This window comes from Entelurus aequoreus, linkage group LG10, assembly GCF_033978785.1.
Source record: "Entelurus aequoreus isolate RoL-2023_Sb linkage group LG10, RoL_Eaeq_v1.1, whole genome shotgun sequence".
Taxonomy (NCBI): Eukaryota; Metazoa; Chordata; class Actinopteri; order Syngnathiformes; family Syngnathidae; genus Entelurus; species Entelurus aequoreus.
In genome coordinates this window covers 13172611-13191643 of record NC_084740.1, presented here as the reverse complement: position 1 = coordinate 13191643, position 19033 = coordinate 13172611, and the positions used below count along the sequence as shown (strand labels likewise).

Sequence of the window (19033 nt, the reverse complement as noted above, 5' to 3'; positions counted from 1 at the left end):
TATCAATATTAGTTACAAATTCAAAATAGCAGTGATTAAAAATCCCTCATTGACATTATCATTAGACATTTAGTTTATGAGATGCGATGCAAGTGTAAGCCACTGTGACACTATTGTTCATTTTTTGTATTTTTTTTTGTTATTAATGTTTGTAATGATAATATCAATGAGGGATTTTTAATCACTGCTATGTTGACATTGTTACTAATATTGATACTGTTGTTGATAATATTCATTTTTGTCTCACTACTTTTAGATTGTTCCGTGTCATGTTTGTGTCTCCTCAATTGCTCTCAATTGCTCTGTTTATTGCTACTCTGAATGTTGCTGGGACGGGTTTTGTTTTGAAATTGTATTGCATTATTATGGTATTGTTGTGTATTGTTTTCATTAAAAAATAAAAAATAACAAATAAAAAAATAAAAAAAATAAAAATCGTTTTTGAATCGAGAATCGTGTTGAATTGAAAAAAAAATCGATTTTGAATCTAATCGTGACCCCAAGAATCGATTTTGAATCGAATCGTGGGACACCCAAAGATTCCCAGCCCTAATATATATATATATATATATATATATATATATATATATATATATATATATATATATAGAGAGAGAGAGTACCGGTATATATATATATGAAACAACAATTGAGCTGTTTGGCCACAATACCCAGCAATATGTTTGGAGGAGAAAAGGTGAGGCCTTTAATCCCATAATCCCAGGAACACCAAACCTACTGTCAAGCGTGGTGGTGGTAGTATTTTGCTCTGGGCCTGGTTTGCTGCCAATTGAACTGGTGCTTTACAGAGAGTAAATGGGACAATGAAAAAAGAAGATTACCTACAAATGCTTCAGGACAAACTAAAATCATCAGCCCGGAGGTTGGGTCTTGGCCGCAGTTGGTGTTCCAACAGGACAATGACCCCCAAACACACGTCAAAAGTGGTAAAGGAATGGCTAAATCAGGCTAGAATGAAGGTTTTAGAATGGCCTTCCCAAAGTCCTGACTTAAACGTGTGGACAATGCTGAAGAAACAAGTCCATGTCAGAAAACCAAAAAAATTTAGCTGAACTGCACCAATTTTGTCAAGACGAGTGGTTAAAAATTAAACCAGAAGCTTTCCAGAAGCTTGTGGATGGCTACCAAAAGCGCCTTATTGCAGTGAAACTTGCCAAGGGACATGTAACCAAATATTAACATTGCTGTATGTATACTTTTGACCCAGCAGATTTAGTCACATTTTCAGTAGACCCGTAATAAATTCATAAAAGAGCCAAACTTCATGAATGTTTTTTGTGACAAATAAGTATGTGCTCCAATCACTATCACAAAAAAATAAGAGTTGTAGAAATGATTGGAAACTCAAGACAGCCATGACATTATGTTCTTTACAAGTGCATGTAAACTTTTGACCACGACTGTATACATACACACACACATTTTTTAAAATTTCACAATAAAACAAAAAATATTTGGTTTACTTGACATCAATCTATATTTCTGAATATTTCCTAGTGAATGTAAAAGTTTCAGACAGCTTAAAGTATGTTTGGGCCGATCCTTGATGTGTCTCGTGTATATGTTATTTTTTTTAAAGTCCAGCGATAGAAAAGAGTTGGATATTAGCATTAGTTATAACCTCTATGTACAACACATCTGTTGCATTCATTGTTTATGAACGATATTAATATTGTTTCCTTTTAAGGCTTATAATCGTTCAACAACTTCAGATCTGTCCGTCGATATGAAGTTATAAATTGTGTTTTTATCTTGATGACTTTTTTGCATTAAAAAAAAAAATATAATAATTTTTCAAATTGAAAAATGCAAAATGTGCAATATTTCTAAAAAGGAGTTGCAAAGTGGAATATTCCAGATAAGGGTAACAACCTTTCATAGGTAAAAAATTAATAAAAATACAGATTTTGACATAACAATTTATTAACACTTAACACTTCAAATTGAACACAATGTTTCAAATTGCAAACAGCTCAACAAAGAAACAGACCACAAACAGAACAGAACAAGATGTCTATGCATGGTGCAATCGCATGTGCGCAATATGTACAATTTATACTTTTTTTGCAAATGTTTTGGTTTTTGTCATTTATGGTTTTTCATTGCGTTTGACTTTGTGGGTGTATGTAGAAATGACACCGCTGAGGTAGCATCAGTTCTGTGCTCTTTAGTGTCTCTTATGTCCTTTGGGTTCTTTATTGTTTCCTTCTTCTTTTCATACCAAGATGGTGCCACAGATGCCCGCCATGGTACTGCGCTCTCTCTCGTAGTTCATGCATTTTTCTTTATTTCTTACATTGAACAAAGAGAGCACAGTCTTCAAAGTGAAATTCTTTGTGTGTTAAACATACTTGGCCAATAAAGATGATTCTGATTAAGATTGAAGTGTCTGTATATTCTAGCATGTAAATGTTCTATTAGTTTTGGCTTGATTTAATGTAAACAAGGTCCCAGGCATCTGGAGGAGGTTATTCCATTGATGAAAGACTCCCTAGCTTCTGTTCCAGATATCAAACACACATCATCCCGACATGACTTGAATCTTAGAAGAATGAGGGGTTTGTATTTTATCCTGGGGGTAAAAGCACACAAGCAACATCTGATAGGAGCCACCATCTATAGGATTAGTGATCAGGGGTCAGAGGTCACAATGCATATGTTTTTGGCATTTATACAAACAACTGGGCTTTGTCCAGACTAGGGTTGTCCCGATACCAATAATTTGGTATGGATAACGGTACCAAAATGTATAGCGATACTTTTCCAAATAAAAGCAACTACAAAAAAAATGTCCATTTTGGCTTTATTTTAACAGAAAATCTTACAAAACAATAAAGATGTGTTTCCTATTGCACTCAAAGAACAATTTTAGAAGGTTAAAATACAAATTAAACGGCATTAAACACATTGTGTTTTTCTTTTTTGCACTCAAAGAACAATTCAAAATGTTCCATAATCAACAATTAGATTAGAAGATAATAAAGAAGCTTTATTAACATAATATTAAATTATTTGTAATTTATGGTTGTTTTATGGTAGCAATTTGTTACCAAAGTCAGTCATTAATCATATTAACTCTTTGGCATCAATCCAAGCAGCTGTGTGCACGTCTAGTATCTACATGTGCACAACAGAGGAGCTGTGAACTTATAAATGTAGTGTATGTGTGTTTAAAAAATGGCAACATGTTGTCAGAGTGACGTCAGTGAGTGAGTGGACGAGTAAAGAGAGGGAGAGGTAGCGCATTCACGGAGCAGTAAAAAAAATGAACGGGTCCGGTTGTGTTCTGCAAAACCAATAATAAAGCAACCAGAATGTCACAAATCGGCGGCCTCAAATTCTAACCGGAAAACAGAGCTTAGCATACCCATTGTAAAGGGAAGGGTTACATCCCTGTGCTCCTCTACTACGGTCTGCACCTAAGCCAAACCGCAGGACAGGAGTATCAACATTATTACCTGTCACTCTTTATAACTCCTTGCGCAGATCTGAATGCCTATTATTTCAATGTTTACCTAGGTTTGAAGCAAAGGTGGTAAAACTAATCGCCACGTTTGGCGAAGCGTGTTTTAAAGGCCTACTGAAACCCACTACTACCGACCACGCAGTCTGATAGTTTATATATCAATGATGAAATCTTAACATTGCAACACATGCCAATACGGCCAGGTTAGATTACTAAAGTGCAATTTTAAATTTTGTGCGAAATATCCTGCTGAAAACGTCTCGATATGATGACGCCTGCGCGTGACGTTACGGATTGTAGAGGACATTTTGGGACAGCATTGTGGCCAGCTATTAAGTCGTCTGTTTTCATCGCAAAATTCCACAGTATTATGGACATCTGTGTTGGTGAATCTTTTGCAATTTGTTCAAGAAGAAAGTTGTAGGTGGGAAGCGGTGTATTTCGGGCGGCTGCAGCAACACAAACACGTAGCCGATGTTTCATTGTTTACATTCCCGAAAGATGACAGTCAAACTTTACCATTGGCCTGTGGAGAACTGGGACAACAGTGACTCTTACCAGGAGGACTTTGAGTTGGATACGCAGACGCGGTACCGTGAGTACGCAACCAGAATGTTGCCATAAGCATTTTGTTTAATTTGTATGTGTAACGCAGTACGCAGCTGCGGCTTCCAAACATTTGATCGCTTGCCCGTACGTGCGTGCCGCTATGTGCATGTCACGTACGTAACTTTGGGGAAATATATGTGCTGTATGAACTTTGGGGAGGTGAACGGTACTTTGGGCTGTGGGATAGAGTGTGTTGTGCGGGTGTTTGATTTGTATTGGCGGGTTATATGGACGGGAGGGGGGAGGTGTTTGTTATGCGGGATTAATTTGTGGCATATTAAATATAAGCCTGGTTGTGTTGTGGCTAATAGAGTATATATATATGTCTTGTGTTTATTTACTGTTTTAGTCATTCCCAGCTGAATATCAGGTCACACCCACCTCTCACAGCATCTTCCCTATCTGAATCGCTTCCACTGCCCTCTAGTCCTTCACTCTCACTTTCCTTATCCACAAATCTTTCATCCTCGCTCAAATTAATGGGGAAATCGTCGCTTTCTCGGTCCGAATCGCTCTCGCTGCTGGTGGTCATGATTGTAAACAATGTGCAGGTGTGAGGAGCTCCACAACCGGTGACGTCACGCGCATATCGTCTGCTACTTCCGGTACAGGCAAGGCTTTTTTATTAGCGACCAAAAGTTGCAAACTTTATCGTCGATGTTCTCTACTAAATCTTTTCAGCTAAAATATGGCAATATCGCAAAATGATCAAGTATGACACATAGAATGGACCTGCTATCCCCGTTTAAATAAGAAAATTGCATTTCAGTAGGCCTTTAAAGCAGCACTTGAAGCGCGGTGCTTCCTTGTTTAAGCGTCACCTTTACCGTTAGATTTGAAGTCCAAATACCTCCATATTTTGCTCCACGCACCCTCTTTATTAACCAGTGGAATTGTCATTTTTTGCCATTCTTCCTCTCCAAGATGTTATTGCTTGTATGCACTTTGTGTGTGCGTTTTGACACAATCAACATCATGCGCCTCGGCTCTGTAGTCACCGCCGCACAGTGGGCACTCAGATGAAATAACGGTACCGGTACTTTTCAAAGGCAGTATAGTGCCGATTTCCAATTAATTAGTGTCGCGGTACTTTATTAGTACCGGTATTACGTACAACCCTAGTCCAGACTTGCCAGTCCCAAGACTAGCACAACACAGAGGAAGTGTCTTCATGTAAAAAGGTATTTAAGGATACATTGTCCTGGTAAACAGGCAGAGAAAGTAACATCAGGCCCATACTCTTCTCCTGGAAGCTGCAGTTCCAGTCCGAGGCTTGCTTGACCAAATAAAGCTTTGTTCAACGAATTCTGTTTGATCCATTCACACCACCAAGTCGCCCTCAGGTTCGGACGAGGACGACAAGACCAGCAATATACATTAATATCATTGGCATGAGTCACATAGTATTTTGAGGTGGTTTTTGCATGTTGCTTTCCCACAAATTGTGCACTGGAGAACCACTCTCTTCCTCCGTGTGCACATGGAACACTGTTTTCGTTTACCTAAGGACCCTCGCCGTGGCTGCTGCTCCTCCTCCTGCTGCTGCATCTGTGTTTGCTCAACCAGGGTTGCTGCAGCCAGTGCTTTGGGGAGACGACTCCTTTGTAGAATTGCTGGGGTGGTTAGTGATTTCCCGATTTCCTCCAGGAAAAGACGTCTTTTAAACGACTTCCCGCGGTTCCATTCTGGGTGCACTGCCGCGAAGAGGACATACGCATTGTAGCACGACACATCTACCATATGGTAGAAAAGTGTTATTGGCCACCTATGTGTCCTCCTTCTACAAGTGAAGGGTGCACAAGCCTGCAAAAAAAAAAAGAAATACATTCCTAAACAATTCAAAAACACAAATTAAAAACAAGAAACAAAATGCGATTGAACAGCGATTTTAGTGAAAAATACAAAATAAGCGATGCAAAATTGTGATTACCTGGTTTAGGCGGTTTACAGCTCCCTTGCACAAATTATAGTCAAGGATCATCTCGGGTTCCTTTTTTCCTGTGTCCTGGACTTTTGGCTCCCGGTGCTTTGTGCTCATAAGGAGGACATTTTTTCCCTTCTTTGCCACATATGAGACCAAAGTCCTCTTTTCTGTGAAGGCAAACTTTGAAGACAGAACTTCTCTGCCTCCAAATTTGATCAGCTGTGGGGGAAGCTCCTGCTTATTAGTTCTTATTGTCCCCACTAGGGCCATCTTCTTTTTTTGGAGCTCCGCAGCAAGGGGGAAGGAAGTAAAAAAGTTATTTGTTGTTATCGTGTGGCCCTCGAGGCCATCGGAAAGTTCCAGAACGACCCTCATTCCCTGGTTGACCTCCCCGGCTGCTGCAGAAGCAGGAGTTCCAGTGTGGACTTGCATGTTCCACGCGTAGGACGTCTCAACGTCGCACAGGGTCCAGATCTTCAGGCCATATTTGGCAGGTTTTGGCGGTATGAGCAATTTGAAAGAGCAATGGCCCCTAAATGGGATAAATTGCTCATCAACACAGACGTCTCTGGATGGGTTGAACATGCGGGGAAGGAGGGTGCTCCATTTGGTCCAGACGTCTCTGATGGGGGCCAGATTGTCCCTTATGTGGCGGGTTGGCCGGGAGAGTTCGTCATCAAAACTCACCGCCCTGTTGATGCTGACAAAACGCTTTTTGCTCATGGTCGCAGCAAAAACCGATCGTCCGGTCTCGCCGTCCCACATGCTTTTTGTAGATTCATGCCGGGACTTGAAAATCCCGGACAGAATGAGGAGGCCCAGGTAGGCCCGCAGCTCCACCATGTTTATGTCTTGCCAAGCCGTGACGGACCTTTGGCCCTGCAAATTGGTCATCTGCAGGAGATGTTGCATGATGTCCTCTGGGAAAAAAAGTCCAAATGCCGTTTCAGGGCTCCGGATTCCCGACACTGCATAGTTAGTGGGTCCAGAGTTCCAAATTGGAGGAGGCAAAAAAGGCAACGCGACCTCATGAGATGGCGACCACAAAATTTCTCTATTCCGTGACCTCCAAACATCTTGACTGTCAATAATGTCGCCATTTTTCTCCTCCTTTTCCTCCTCCTCCTCAGAGCTGTAGGGATCCTTAATTTCAGGACCAAAGTCGTCTGAGCTGTCCTGGCTCTCAGAAGAAAAGTCTTCATGCAAGATCTCGTCATCCTCCAAAGACTCCATAACTGCGTCATGAGCTTCTTGGCAAAAGTTTTTCTTCTTGGCTGCTGTTGATTAGACAATGAGCTGAATGAAATGACAACAAACTTACAGTGCATCTGGAAAGTATTTACAGCGCTTCACTTTGTCCACATTTTGTTATGTTAGAGCAGGGGTCCCCAAACTTTTTGACTCGGGGGCCGCATTGAGTTAAAAAAAATTGGCCGGGGGCCGGGCTGTGTATGTATATATATATATATATATATATATATATATATATATATATATATATATATATATACACTACCGTTCAAAAGTTTGGGGTCACATTGAAATGTCCTTATTTTTGAAGGAAAAGCACTGTACTTTTCAATGAAGATAACTTTAAACTAGTCTTAACTTTAAAGAAATACACTCTATACATTGCTAATGTGGTAAATGACTATTCTAGCTGCAAATGTCTGGTTTTTGGTGCAATATCTACATAGGTGCATAGAGGCCCATTTCCAGCAACTATCACTCCAGTGTTCTAATGGTACAATGTGTTTGCTCATTGGCTCAGAAGGCTAATTGATGATTAGAAAACCCTTGTGCAATCATGTTCACACATCTGAAAACTGACCTTCCTTTGAGCAGATTGAGTTTCTGGAGCATCACATTTGTGGGGTCAATTAAACGCTCAAAATGGCCAGAAAAAGAGAACTTTCATCTGAAACTCGACAGTCTATTCTTGTTCTTAGAAATGAAGGCTATTCCACAAAATTGTTTGGGTGACCCCAAACTTTTGAACGGTAATGTATATATATATATATATATATATATATATATATATATATATATATATATATATATATATATATATATATATATATATATATATATATATATACATATATATATATATATATATATATATATATATATATATATATATATATATATATATATATATATATATATATATATATATATACATGTATACATTGTCTTTATATTCCAGCGAGTTAATCTGTTTTGTCATTTAACATCAATTAACATTGATGTTCATCAACATTTAACATTGTCACGTTATCGATGGGAAAATTAATTTTTAGACAATATGATTTGCCTGAGCGGCTAGGAGACACCGAGAGTAACAAGCGGTATAAAATGGATTGAAAAGGAAAGATAACATTTTTTTTTTTTTAAAATAATAATTAAAACACTTTTTTTTTTTAGTTTGGGACTTCCCGTGAGCCGGATTTTGGATTCTGGGGCACCCCTGATGTAGAGTGAAAGTAGCAATATATTTACGTTTAAACATACGATATGCCCTCTTAGTGTGTTTAAAGCCAGCAAGCCAGTGTGGTTTACCATTGTGCTTGGAAAATGACGGCAAACAATTGTGATGTCCTCAGGCACGGACAAGCCATAACTTTCAGTTTCCCCGCACGCATACATACACTGAGGACAGAGTTTTGAAACTCTTCACTCTGACAAGCGTTTTGAAAAGTGTGAGTTTTTAAGGACAAAAGTATGCGTTTCGACAAGAAACCAAAATACAATGAAAGTTATGAGTTAAAGTACTTATCCGTGGTCTTAGGCTGTCAAAACCGGTGTTTTAAGTGGCTGATAAAGTTTGATGTGCTGAATCTTGTCTTTTCTTCTCCTTGTGGAATATTTGCAGAACATTTTGTGCAAATAGCACACGGAAAGTCTTCCTCTGAGACAGTGAAGAAGTCCTACACAATCGACATTGTGTTTGTTTACTATGTAAACTCAGGGGAAGTTTACGACACCCTTACCCACCTACGTTACGCTTCAACTTGAACTTGATTTCTTTCTTTAAGTCAATGAATATCATTTTCTTCCTAGCAGTCTTTTTACTTTTTTCGTACTCATGGTTGGAAATACAAAGTTATGTCGATTTTAAGCTATAAGCTATTGCTAGCAAGTCAGACGCTGGATTCTTAGGTCAGATCTTAAGGAGTTCATTGTTGCATTCAGTACGCCAACTAGCAGTGGGAGGCTCGGAACCCAAATTTTTGCTCGCAACCTAAAGCATAACAATTAGCCGAGAGACAGCCCGAACAACTCATACAAACCCCGTTTCCATATGAGTTGGGAAATTGTGTTAGATGTAAATATAAACGGAATACAATGATTTGCAAATAATTTTAACCCATATTCAGTTGAATATGCTACAAAAACAACATATTTGACGTTCAAACTAATAAACCTTTTGCACTAACATCTGTAAGTGCAAGTTAAAACTCTCCTATGCAAGGCGAAAACCGTTTATCAACAACACCCAGAGACGCCTCGGCTCCGCTGGGCCTGAGCTCATCTAAGATGGACTGATACAAAGTGGGAAAGTGTTCTGTGGTCTGACGAGTCCACATTTCAAATTGTTTTTGGAAACTGTGGACGTTGTGTCTTCCGGACCAAAGAGGAAAAGAACCATCCGGATTGTTATAGGCGCAAAGTTGAAAAGCCAGCATCTGTGATGGTATGGGGGTGTATTAGTGCCCAAGACATGGGTAATTTACACATCTGTGAAGGCGCCATTAATGCTGAAAGGGACATACAGGTATTGGAGCAACATATGTTGCCATCCAAGCAACGTTACCATGGACACCCCTGCTTATTTCAGCAAGACAATGCCAAGCCACGTGTTACATCAACGTGGCTTCATAGTAAAAGAGTCCTGTCTCCCATTGAAAATGTGTGGCGCATTATGAAGCCTAAAATACCACAACGGAGACCCCCGGACTGTTGAACAACTTAAGCTGTACATCAAGCAAGAATGGGAAAGAATTCCACCTGAGAAGCTTAAAAAATGTGTCTCCTCAGTTCCCAAACGTTTACTGAGTGTTGTTAAAAGGAAAGGCCATGTAACACAGTGGTGAACATGCCCTTTCCCAACTACTTTGGCATGCCTTGCAGCCATGAAATTCTAAGTTAATTATTATTTGCAAAAAAAAATAAAGTTTATGAGTTTGAACATGAAATATCTTCTTTGTAGTGCATTCAATTGAATATGGGTTGAAAAGGATTTGCAAATCATTGTATTCCGTTTATATTTACATCCAACACAATTTCCCAACTCGTATGGAAACAGGGTTTGTATGATGAAGCTCTCGTATCCCAAGGTACCAGTATATGGTAACACACACAGGAGAAAACAACTTTTGATTTGTTCAGTCGGTGTGGTAAAAGATTCACTAAAAATTGGAATCTGGTGAAATATTTCAAAACAGGTGAAACACCATATTCCTGTTGGTACAAAAACATTTACTTGGCACAACAGTTTCACAGCACACATGCAGACGCACAAAGTCACACTAGTCTGTGGCACCTCTAATTCAATCAATCAATGTTTACTTATATAGCCCTAAATCCCGAGTGTCTCAAAGGGCTGCACAAGCCACACCGAACAACATCCTCGGCTCAGATCCCACATATCTAGTACATATTATCTAGACCACAAGTAAGTGATTTAAATGTAGATTAGAATCACCATAGTCCCCTTTAAGAAGGTGCAGACCTCCGCAAAGGTTAAATCTTCTTAATTAAGATCAGCACACAAATTGTAGAAAATCAAATGGCGGTAATGAGTTGCATTATGATATGGGCGCGGTTCCACATTCAGGGCATGAATAAAACTAGGACTAAAATAATCAGATTTAAATTAATCCACATCAATCCAGTTGCTTCCTGAGATTAAATTGAACTTCAGATGAACTATTTCCAAACTACAAAACTACAACAGTGTGGATTCATTTAAACCATATTAGTTTAGTTCTGGTTTTGTGTATGCCCTGAACGGGAAATGTGATCCCTAAAAGGTCTACTGGCCGCTAAGGCCTACAGATACATGCTTGGCCACACAGCCAATAAGAGGGAGCAACTGGTTTTTTTGTGTGTTTTTAAAAAAAAGGCTGCTAGCTACACTGCATCCGGAAAGTATTCACAGCACTTCACTTTTTCCAAATGTTTTAATGTTACAGCCTTATTCCAAAATAAAAAACATTCATTTTGTCCTCAAAATTCTCCGGACAATATCACAATTTGAATTTTTTTAATTTATTTTGCAAATGTATTAAAAAAAAAAAAAAATCACATGTAAGTAAGTATTCACAGCCTTTTCTCAATACTTTGCTGTTGCACCTGGCAGCAACTACAGCCTCAAGTCTTTTTGAATACGATGCCACAAGCTTGGCACACATACCTTTGGTCAGTAGGGATGATGTTTGTTAAGAAATTATCGATTTCGATGCCATTATCGAATCCTCTTATCGAACCGATTCCTTATCGAATCCAGATTGGTTGTTGTATATGGAAAAAAACACAATACTTGGTTTAACAAAAGCGCACTTTTATTTTTTAAGAAAATAATTAAATAAACAGAGCAAACACTGCCCTGGTCACTACGGCTGTCATGAATGTCATCATCTGAAATAGGATAACGTTAACATTATCTTAATTCACATCTTGCAAGCACTAGTTTATTAGACAGACCTGCAAACTCTGTAGTGGTGTAGGCTACAAGATACCGTTAACGTTATCAGACACATAGAAAAAGGCTAACGTTAACGTTACCGTTAGCTACTGACTATGCTTAGGTAACATTAGTCTAGCTAACATTACTGCAGTCCTAGTTGACATAAGAGGTAACCTGATTTTAGCATAAAGGCTACAAGTGAGCAGATATGGAAATTAACTGGCAACAGTTAACGTTAGTTACTCACCGGCACTATCACTGGGACTGCAGGTTGAAGCAGAGGAAGAGGGGCGTGCTTCGTCATCTCTGTAACTGCTTCTCCACGTGAGGAAGACAAAACACGTTTTTCTAACCTTCAGGTTATTGTACGGCCTGAACATGTTTCAACATGTTTGTTGTACTGCTCCCCTTACAGGAAAGCGAAGCCTGGCAATAATTGCAGATAGCCGTTTCCTCGTCGTATTTCTTAGTAAAGTGAAGCCATGCCTTGGAGCGTTTTTTCCGGTCCATAGTTGTTGCTGCTTCTGTATCTGCCGCCGAATGACTGAGCTACGTCATTTCCCGTGACGTGCCACAGGACATTTCCTGTGGGACGGGATTCGTTCCCAGGGATTCAATAAAGAACCAAATCTTTTTCTTTACTATAGTGGCTTCGATAACGGGAACTGTTTCTCAAAAAGGGATTCGAATCCACGGAATCGGTTATTTTCTTATCGAACAATCGGGAGAACCGGTTTTCGAACATCATCCCTTTGGTCAGTTTTTCCCTTTCTTCTTGGCAGCACCTCTCACGCTCCATCAGGTTAGATGGGAAGCGTTGGTTTTCATCCAGGATGTTTATCTTAATACATTTGCTAAACTTTTTTCCCAAAACTTTTCACACTAACACAATGGGGTATTGTCTGGAGAATTTTGAGGACAAAATTAATTGATTCCATTTTGGAACAAGGCTCTAACACAGGGGTCCCCAAACTACATCCCGCGGGCCGGATCCGGCCCCCCAGCATCCAAAATCCGGCCCACAGGAATTTTATCTTTCCTTTCTAATCCATTTTATACCGCTTGTTACTCTCGGTGTCTCCTAGCCGCTCAGGCAAATCATATTGTCTAAAAAATTAATTTTCCCATCGATAACGTGACAATGTTAAATGTTGCTGAACATCAATGTTAATTGATGTTAAATGACAAAACGGATTAACTCGCTGGAATATAAAGACAATGTATATACTGTATGTATATATATATATATATATATATATATATATATATATATATATATATATATATATATATATATATATATATATATATATATATATATATATATATATATATACTACAGTTCAAAAGTTTGGGGTCACCCAAACAATTTTGTGGAATAGCCTTCATTTCTAAGAACAAGAATAGACTGTCGAGTTTCAGATGAAAGTTCTCTTTTTCTGGCCATTTTGAGCGTTTAATTGACCCCACAAATGTGATGCTCCAGAAACTCAATCTGCTCAAAGCAAGGTCAGTTTTGTAGCTTCTGTAACGAGCTAAACTGTTTTCAGATGTGTGAACATGATTGCACAAGGGTTTTCTAATCATCAATTAGCCTTCTGAGCCAATGAGCAAACACATTGTACCATTAGAACACTGGAGTGATAGTTGCTGGAAATGGGCCTCTATACACCTATGCAGATATTGCACCAAAAACCAGACATTTGCAGCTAGAATAGTCATTTACCACATTAGCAATGTATAGAGTGTATTTCTTTAAAGTTAAGACTAGTTTAAAGTTATCTTCATTGAAAAGTACAGTGCTTTTCCTTCAAAAATAAGGACATTTCAATGTGACCCCAAACTTTTGAACGGTAGTGTGTATATATATATATACATACATATATGTATATACAGCCCGGCCCCCGACCACCTTTTTTTTACCCAATGCGGCCCCCGAGTCAAAAAGTTTGGGGACCCCTGCTCTACATTATTTAAAAAAAAACGTCAATATGGGCTTTCAAAAGCAAGCTGCTGCTACACTTTCCAGTTTTGCTGCGACACTAATAATCCCGGTCGGACCTCTAGCTGATGGGACAACTTTGTAAAGCAAGCTTTTTGGTTTGTATTAGGAAAAATGGCAACATTACATCATTATATCCCATGCTATAAGCTTTATCTAGCAGCTGAACATAAAGTTATTTTATTTATTTATTTATTGAAGTCATACTGTGTGCACACTTTGTGCAGCCGCAAATGGCCTTATAACGCGACCAGGTGACTAAAAACCTTCAGAATGTTTGCTGGCTCCTTGTAAGTGTGCACTGATTTAAAGATAATGTTCGCTGTATATATCACTATATTGATGAACAAATGCGTATAATGCCGACAATGTTGGTTTCATTTTGTGCAAATTCACATGACCTTTTGGCCCTGGAAAAGAAACATTCATGATGTTTCCTGGGCTCTTTGTAAGTGCGGGATATAAGGCTGCAGCTATCATACATTCTAGTAATCAAATAGTATATTGATTAGTTTGTTTGATTATTCGAGTAATCGGATAAAGCACACTTTATAGCCTTGGTGTGTATTTTAAAAAAAATAGTTTAAAGGGGTAATTTTATGTTTTTTTCTACATTTAAAACACTTCCTTGTGATCTCATGACATTTTACAGACCAACTTCAAGTCGCTTCCTGACCGTCTCTTCAGGATTCGCCGTTTTGTGGCCGGTCTTAATTACATGGCTCTACTTCGGTAGCAGTTTTTCCTCATCAGGCATGTTGTGGTTTTTAGCGCTTCTATAGCGAGTCTACTGACAGATATAAGTTACAACTATACTCTACTTTGTATTAAAAATGGCAACAGCGGAGGATGCATGTGCATGTACGAACCAGTCTGTCCCACAACAAGAGGATAGAGAAAAAGAAGGAACTCACTCACTACAGCGCGGACTACAATGGCGGACTCGTGCAAAGCACTTGAAGTAAAAAACAAAGTTTCACCATGTGGCGATATCCGCTGATGTCACAATTGGAAAACTTGTCACAATTGGGTCAAATTCCCAAACGGCTCATTTGGAGGAGGTATGAAAGAAGGCAAGATTGTTTTATTAATGCCTTAATGGCTTGTTTTCAAATTTTCAGGACTTATGAAGATATCAAATACACAAAAACACAATAGATAAGAAAAAATGGTTTTGCATAGTAGGTGCCCTCTAAATAAACAACGCTTTTTTGATTAGCCATAACCTTCACTGATTTTTGCAAAAAAATGCACATCATCAACATTGAAATTGAACTTTCCATATGTGTACATTAATAAAAAATGTTTTTAAAACAACTCTGTTCGCTGCTTTGCTGATGTGCGTTCAATTGCAGCGGCCTTACATAAACTATGTTGGCGTACTTCAAGTTCCACACACTACATGCGGTCTGGATTTTATACTTGTTAGTTCTACTCATTAGATGATTAATTGAAGCAACAGAATGTAAGTCAACACTTTTTTATAATTAATTTAATCGATTAATTGTTGCAGACCTATTGGGCTAATTTTAAAGATATTGTGCACATCATTTAAGGTTTAGTATATTACAACAAACATAGGTGTAATGCCACCAAGTGAGCGGCTTTCCTGGGCTTTTGATTGGACAAAATGTGCACGACAGCGGGAAAACGCATTGGCGTGTGGACAGAGACTGTTTTGAGACAACAATTGTGTGGATGGAGATTGTTTAACACCGGAGATGCACTTTTTAAAGTACTCATGTTTGTGTCGACATGGCCTAAGTAGACGCCAGCGGCTGAAGAAGCTGCCCCAAAGCTAGCCACAAAAAAAGGCCCTAAGGATTCACTTGAAAAGTACACCCTATCACTGGTTGTATATATTTCTATATTTTGGATACTTGTTTATCATGTTTGTTAAACTTCCCCTTCAATTTGGTACAACATACCTACCTTTACCATGATTGAAGTTGTAGGCTTCTGTCAGGAAAAACCTACAGGTACAGTTTGTCAAATGTGTGCAGAAAACACTGTTATATCTAAATGTAAAAAATAATAGATATTAATAAGTTATTGGCATTCAGGAGCAGGAAGTGAACGGTTTCACCTTAAAAACATAAATATCATGCATCCCTAGTTTTTCTCGTGTGTGTTTTCATGTGTTTTAACCTATTATACTTAACAGAGAATATTTTACCATATTCTGAACAACTAAAAGGTTTTTCTCCTTTGTATGATCGCCGAAATCCCATATTTCTTACCTGTATTTTTTTCAGAGCATTCAGAGTGTTTGTCATTGGTATGAGTCCTCATATCACCTTCCCAGTCTGTATTTAAAGGTTCTTGAATGTCTTCCTCATCTTTAACCTCAGTATCTGAAAGTGGAGCTAGGAGGTTGTCAGCTGGTGATCCTCCACAGTAGCCTCCATCAGCTTCTGTGTTTATGTGTTGTGGTGAACTGCTGCATGAAGGCTCCTTACTTAGACTGTGAAGAAGCTGTGAGGACTGAGGTAGCTCGTCTTTATGGTTTTCAGTCTCCATGGAGACACCAGTCAGTAGCAACTTTGGCCCTCGAAGACAGAGTTCCTCCTCTTCTTCTTTAATGTGGGGGAGTTGTGTATCCTCCTGCGTCAAAGGCGAGCTCCTTGCCTGCGGTAGAGGGGTAACTCCATCTTGACGACCAATTAGCTGCTGGAAGTCTGTGAAACACAAGCAACATAAAAACACTTTTCTTCATTCTCAACCTTATGCAGCACATTGTACCGACATTTTTGTTGTTTTCGTTTCTGTGCCATCTACAACAATGGAATATCCTGGCTTGTTGGCACTTCCACAAGTCTACAAGCTTAGACTTGCTGTATGTATGCAGCGAAAAGAGGCACGGCGTCTCTAGTTCCCTTTTTCCCCGCAGAAACGTCCCAAATTACACGGGTAACTTCCCACAGTCTAAACAACATTACAAAAAAATATTACAAAGATAAACTTTAATTTATCCCGCCATGGGCAATTTTTTTTGGTTGCAGTGCAGATTTCAACATACATACAGTAACAAAATTAAAACATAATGACGCAGGTCACACTGAGGGTTGCCGTATAAACAACTTTAACACTGTTACAAATATGTGCCACACTGTGAACCCACACCAAACAAGAATGACAAACACATTTCGGGAGAACATCCGCACCGTAACACAACATAAACACAACACAACAAATACCCAGAACCCCTTGCAGCACTAACTCTTCCAGGACGCTACAATATACACCCCCCGCTACCCCCTACCATCCCCCACCTCAACCCCGCCCACCTCAATCTCCTTATGCTCTCTCAGGGAGAGCATGTCCCAAATTCCAAGCTGCTGTTTTGAGGCATGTTAAAAAAAATACTGCACTTTGTGACTTCAATAATAAATATGGCAGTGCCATGTTGGCATTTTTTTTTCCATAACTTGAGTTGATTTATTTTGGAAAACCTTGTTACATTGTTTAATGCATCCAGCGGGGCATCACAACAAAATTAGGCATTATAATGTGTTAATTCCACGACTGTATATATCGGTTTCGGTTGATATCGGAATCGGTAATTAAGAGTTGGACAATATCGGCAAAAAAGCCATTATCGGACATCTGTAAAAAAACACTATCTCAACACCTACTATATATTGCACACTGAAAGTTTTTCACAGCAAGAAAAAAATCATCACATAAGTGTATCGTTTGTTTTTGTTTCATTCCCTCGCAAATATCTTTAATTTTCTCTTTCATTTTTCATAGTAGTTTTGTTTAATATCTTGGATTATTGTCTGGAAAGTCTAATGGAAATATTTGGTTTGTACACATTTTAAAAAACTATAGAATATTTAGTTCATATGGTTTCTGTTCTCAATGATGGTGTTTGTTTTGTATGTAAACCTTGTATCATATTGTTGTTAAAATAAAGTTCTGAAAAAAAAAAAGTCTTTATATAGCAACTTCCGGTTCCGGAAAAAGAATAACAGTTTTTGGTCAGTGTTTCCGTTTCTGCTGACTAAAGGATGTTTTGCTATGAAATATAAAAAAAAATCAAACCGTTTTCAGAAGTAGTAATTGCTCTTTGAAACTAAAAATAAGAACGCTTTGTTTTTCGATTTTATATTTCAATTACATTCAAATAAATCAATCGTTTTTGTTTTTCAGTCACTATTCATGAAATAAAAATCCAACGCTGTCACAATTTAAAACTTACAAGCAGCTTCGAGTTGTTGTCGTTGTCGCTCCTTCTCCTCTCTTGATCGAGAAAGTTCCTCCTCGTACGACGCTATCGTTCTTTCAAACAGCCAGAATATTTCATCCGCCGCCGCCATTAGTCGCTCCCTCACTAACTCTCTTAACATTTTGAATGTTTTTTTTAATTCGGTTATATTTCGTCCTGCGTCGTCGTTTTCGTGGTCGACATGCAGTTTTTGTTCGGCGCCTGGAAGAAGATGTGTTGCTAACTTCCGCTTTTTTTCCCTTTGTTTTTTTTATTGGGGGGGGGGGGGGTTAGCCATAACGTGAAAGGTGTAGACCGCCACCTACTGCATCGGAGTATGTAACACATTACTATTTTTTGTCTCATAATTATACATTCATTCATTCTTATCTTTTACTGGAAGGAACATGACTATTATTACTATTTAATAGTTATGAAATAGTTCTAATATATTTATTATCTGAATATTTTGTCTTATTTTTTACCGCAACATCACAGACTACTGCTACTGTACTACTACTACAACTATTTTTTTGAATAGATATTTAAAAGCTAAAGTACCAATGATTGTCACACACACACTAGGTGTGGCAAAATTATTCTCTGCATTTCACCCATCACCCTTGATCACCCCCTGGGAGGTGAGTGGAGCAGTGAGCAGCAGCGGTGGCCACGCCCGGGAATCATTTTTGGTGATTCAACCCCCAATTCCAACCCCTGATGCTGAGTGTCAAGCAGGGAGGTAATCAGTCCCACTTTTTTTTGTCTTTGGTATGACTCGGCCGGGGTTTGAACTCACAACCTAACCACTAGGCCACTGATTTAATGTAATCTGTAAACATGAATGTCTTCCGGTATGGCCCATAATATACTTTCTATTAATTTTAAATAATCCCTTGTCATTACAATTTACCAGTTGATATTTTTTGAGCCTGTTGTAAATGGTTTCATCTGTAGGCCTCGCGTAAATTTTAAGTGGAGGTATATATTCGGAATAGCAGTATATCTTTCCATTTCGGAATATTTGTAATTAAGGCGGATCAAACAAATCCCAACAAGGGTAGTTTTAGCAGATTGTTTATTAATTTATATGGGTAAAACATATATAC

At 38.6% G+C, this 19033-nt stretch overlaps 1 protein-coding gene across 2 annotated transcripts; it reads right to left on the bottom strand.

The window, feature by feature from the left end:
* Positions 1–634: 634 nt before the first annotated feature.
* Positions 635–18135, bottom strand: LOC133658286 (piggyBac transposable element-derived protein 4-like). Of its 2 annotated transcripts, XR_009827442.1 has the most exons (5): positions 17919–18135; positions 15955–16392; positions 6027–7297; positions 5292–5899; positions 635–2637 (listed from the first exon to the last, which is right to left on the bottom strand). XR_009827442.1 is itself a non-coding variant. In XM_062060153.1 (4 exons), exons 1-4 carry the CDS (start codon positions 18064–18066, stop codon positions 5480–5482), a joined length of 2277 nt encoding a protein of 758 aa, XP_061916137.1. In that variant the 5' UTR covers positions 18067–18135; the 3' UTR covers positions 635–5479. The 2 variants fall into 2 exon arrangements, 1 of the variants encoding a protein (XP_061916137.1); XM_062060153.1 differs by having other exon boundaries at positions 635–5899.
* Between the last annotated feature and the right edge of the window lie 898 nt (positions 18136–19033).

What these genes read in the sequence shown, in the direction of transcription:
- LOC133658286 (XM_062060153.1), bottom strand. Translation starts at nt 18,066, where the DNA reads ATGTTAAGAGAGTTAGTGAGGGAGCGACTAATGGCGGCGGCGGATGAA. An exon ending in ACAACAACTCGAAGCTGCTT is followed by an intron (nt 16,393 to 17,918) that starts GTAAGTTTTAAA and finishes TGTGTTTCACAG; the next exon opens with ACTTCCAGCAGCTAATTGGT. An exon ending in ATGCTCTGAAAAAAATACAG is followed by an intron (nt 7,298 to 15,954) that starts GTAAGAAATATG and finishes TCTAATCAACAG; the next exon opens with CAGCCAAGAAGAAAAACTTT.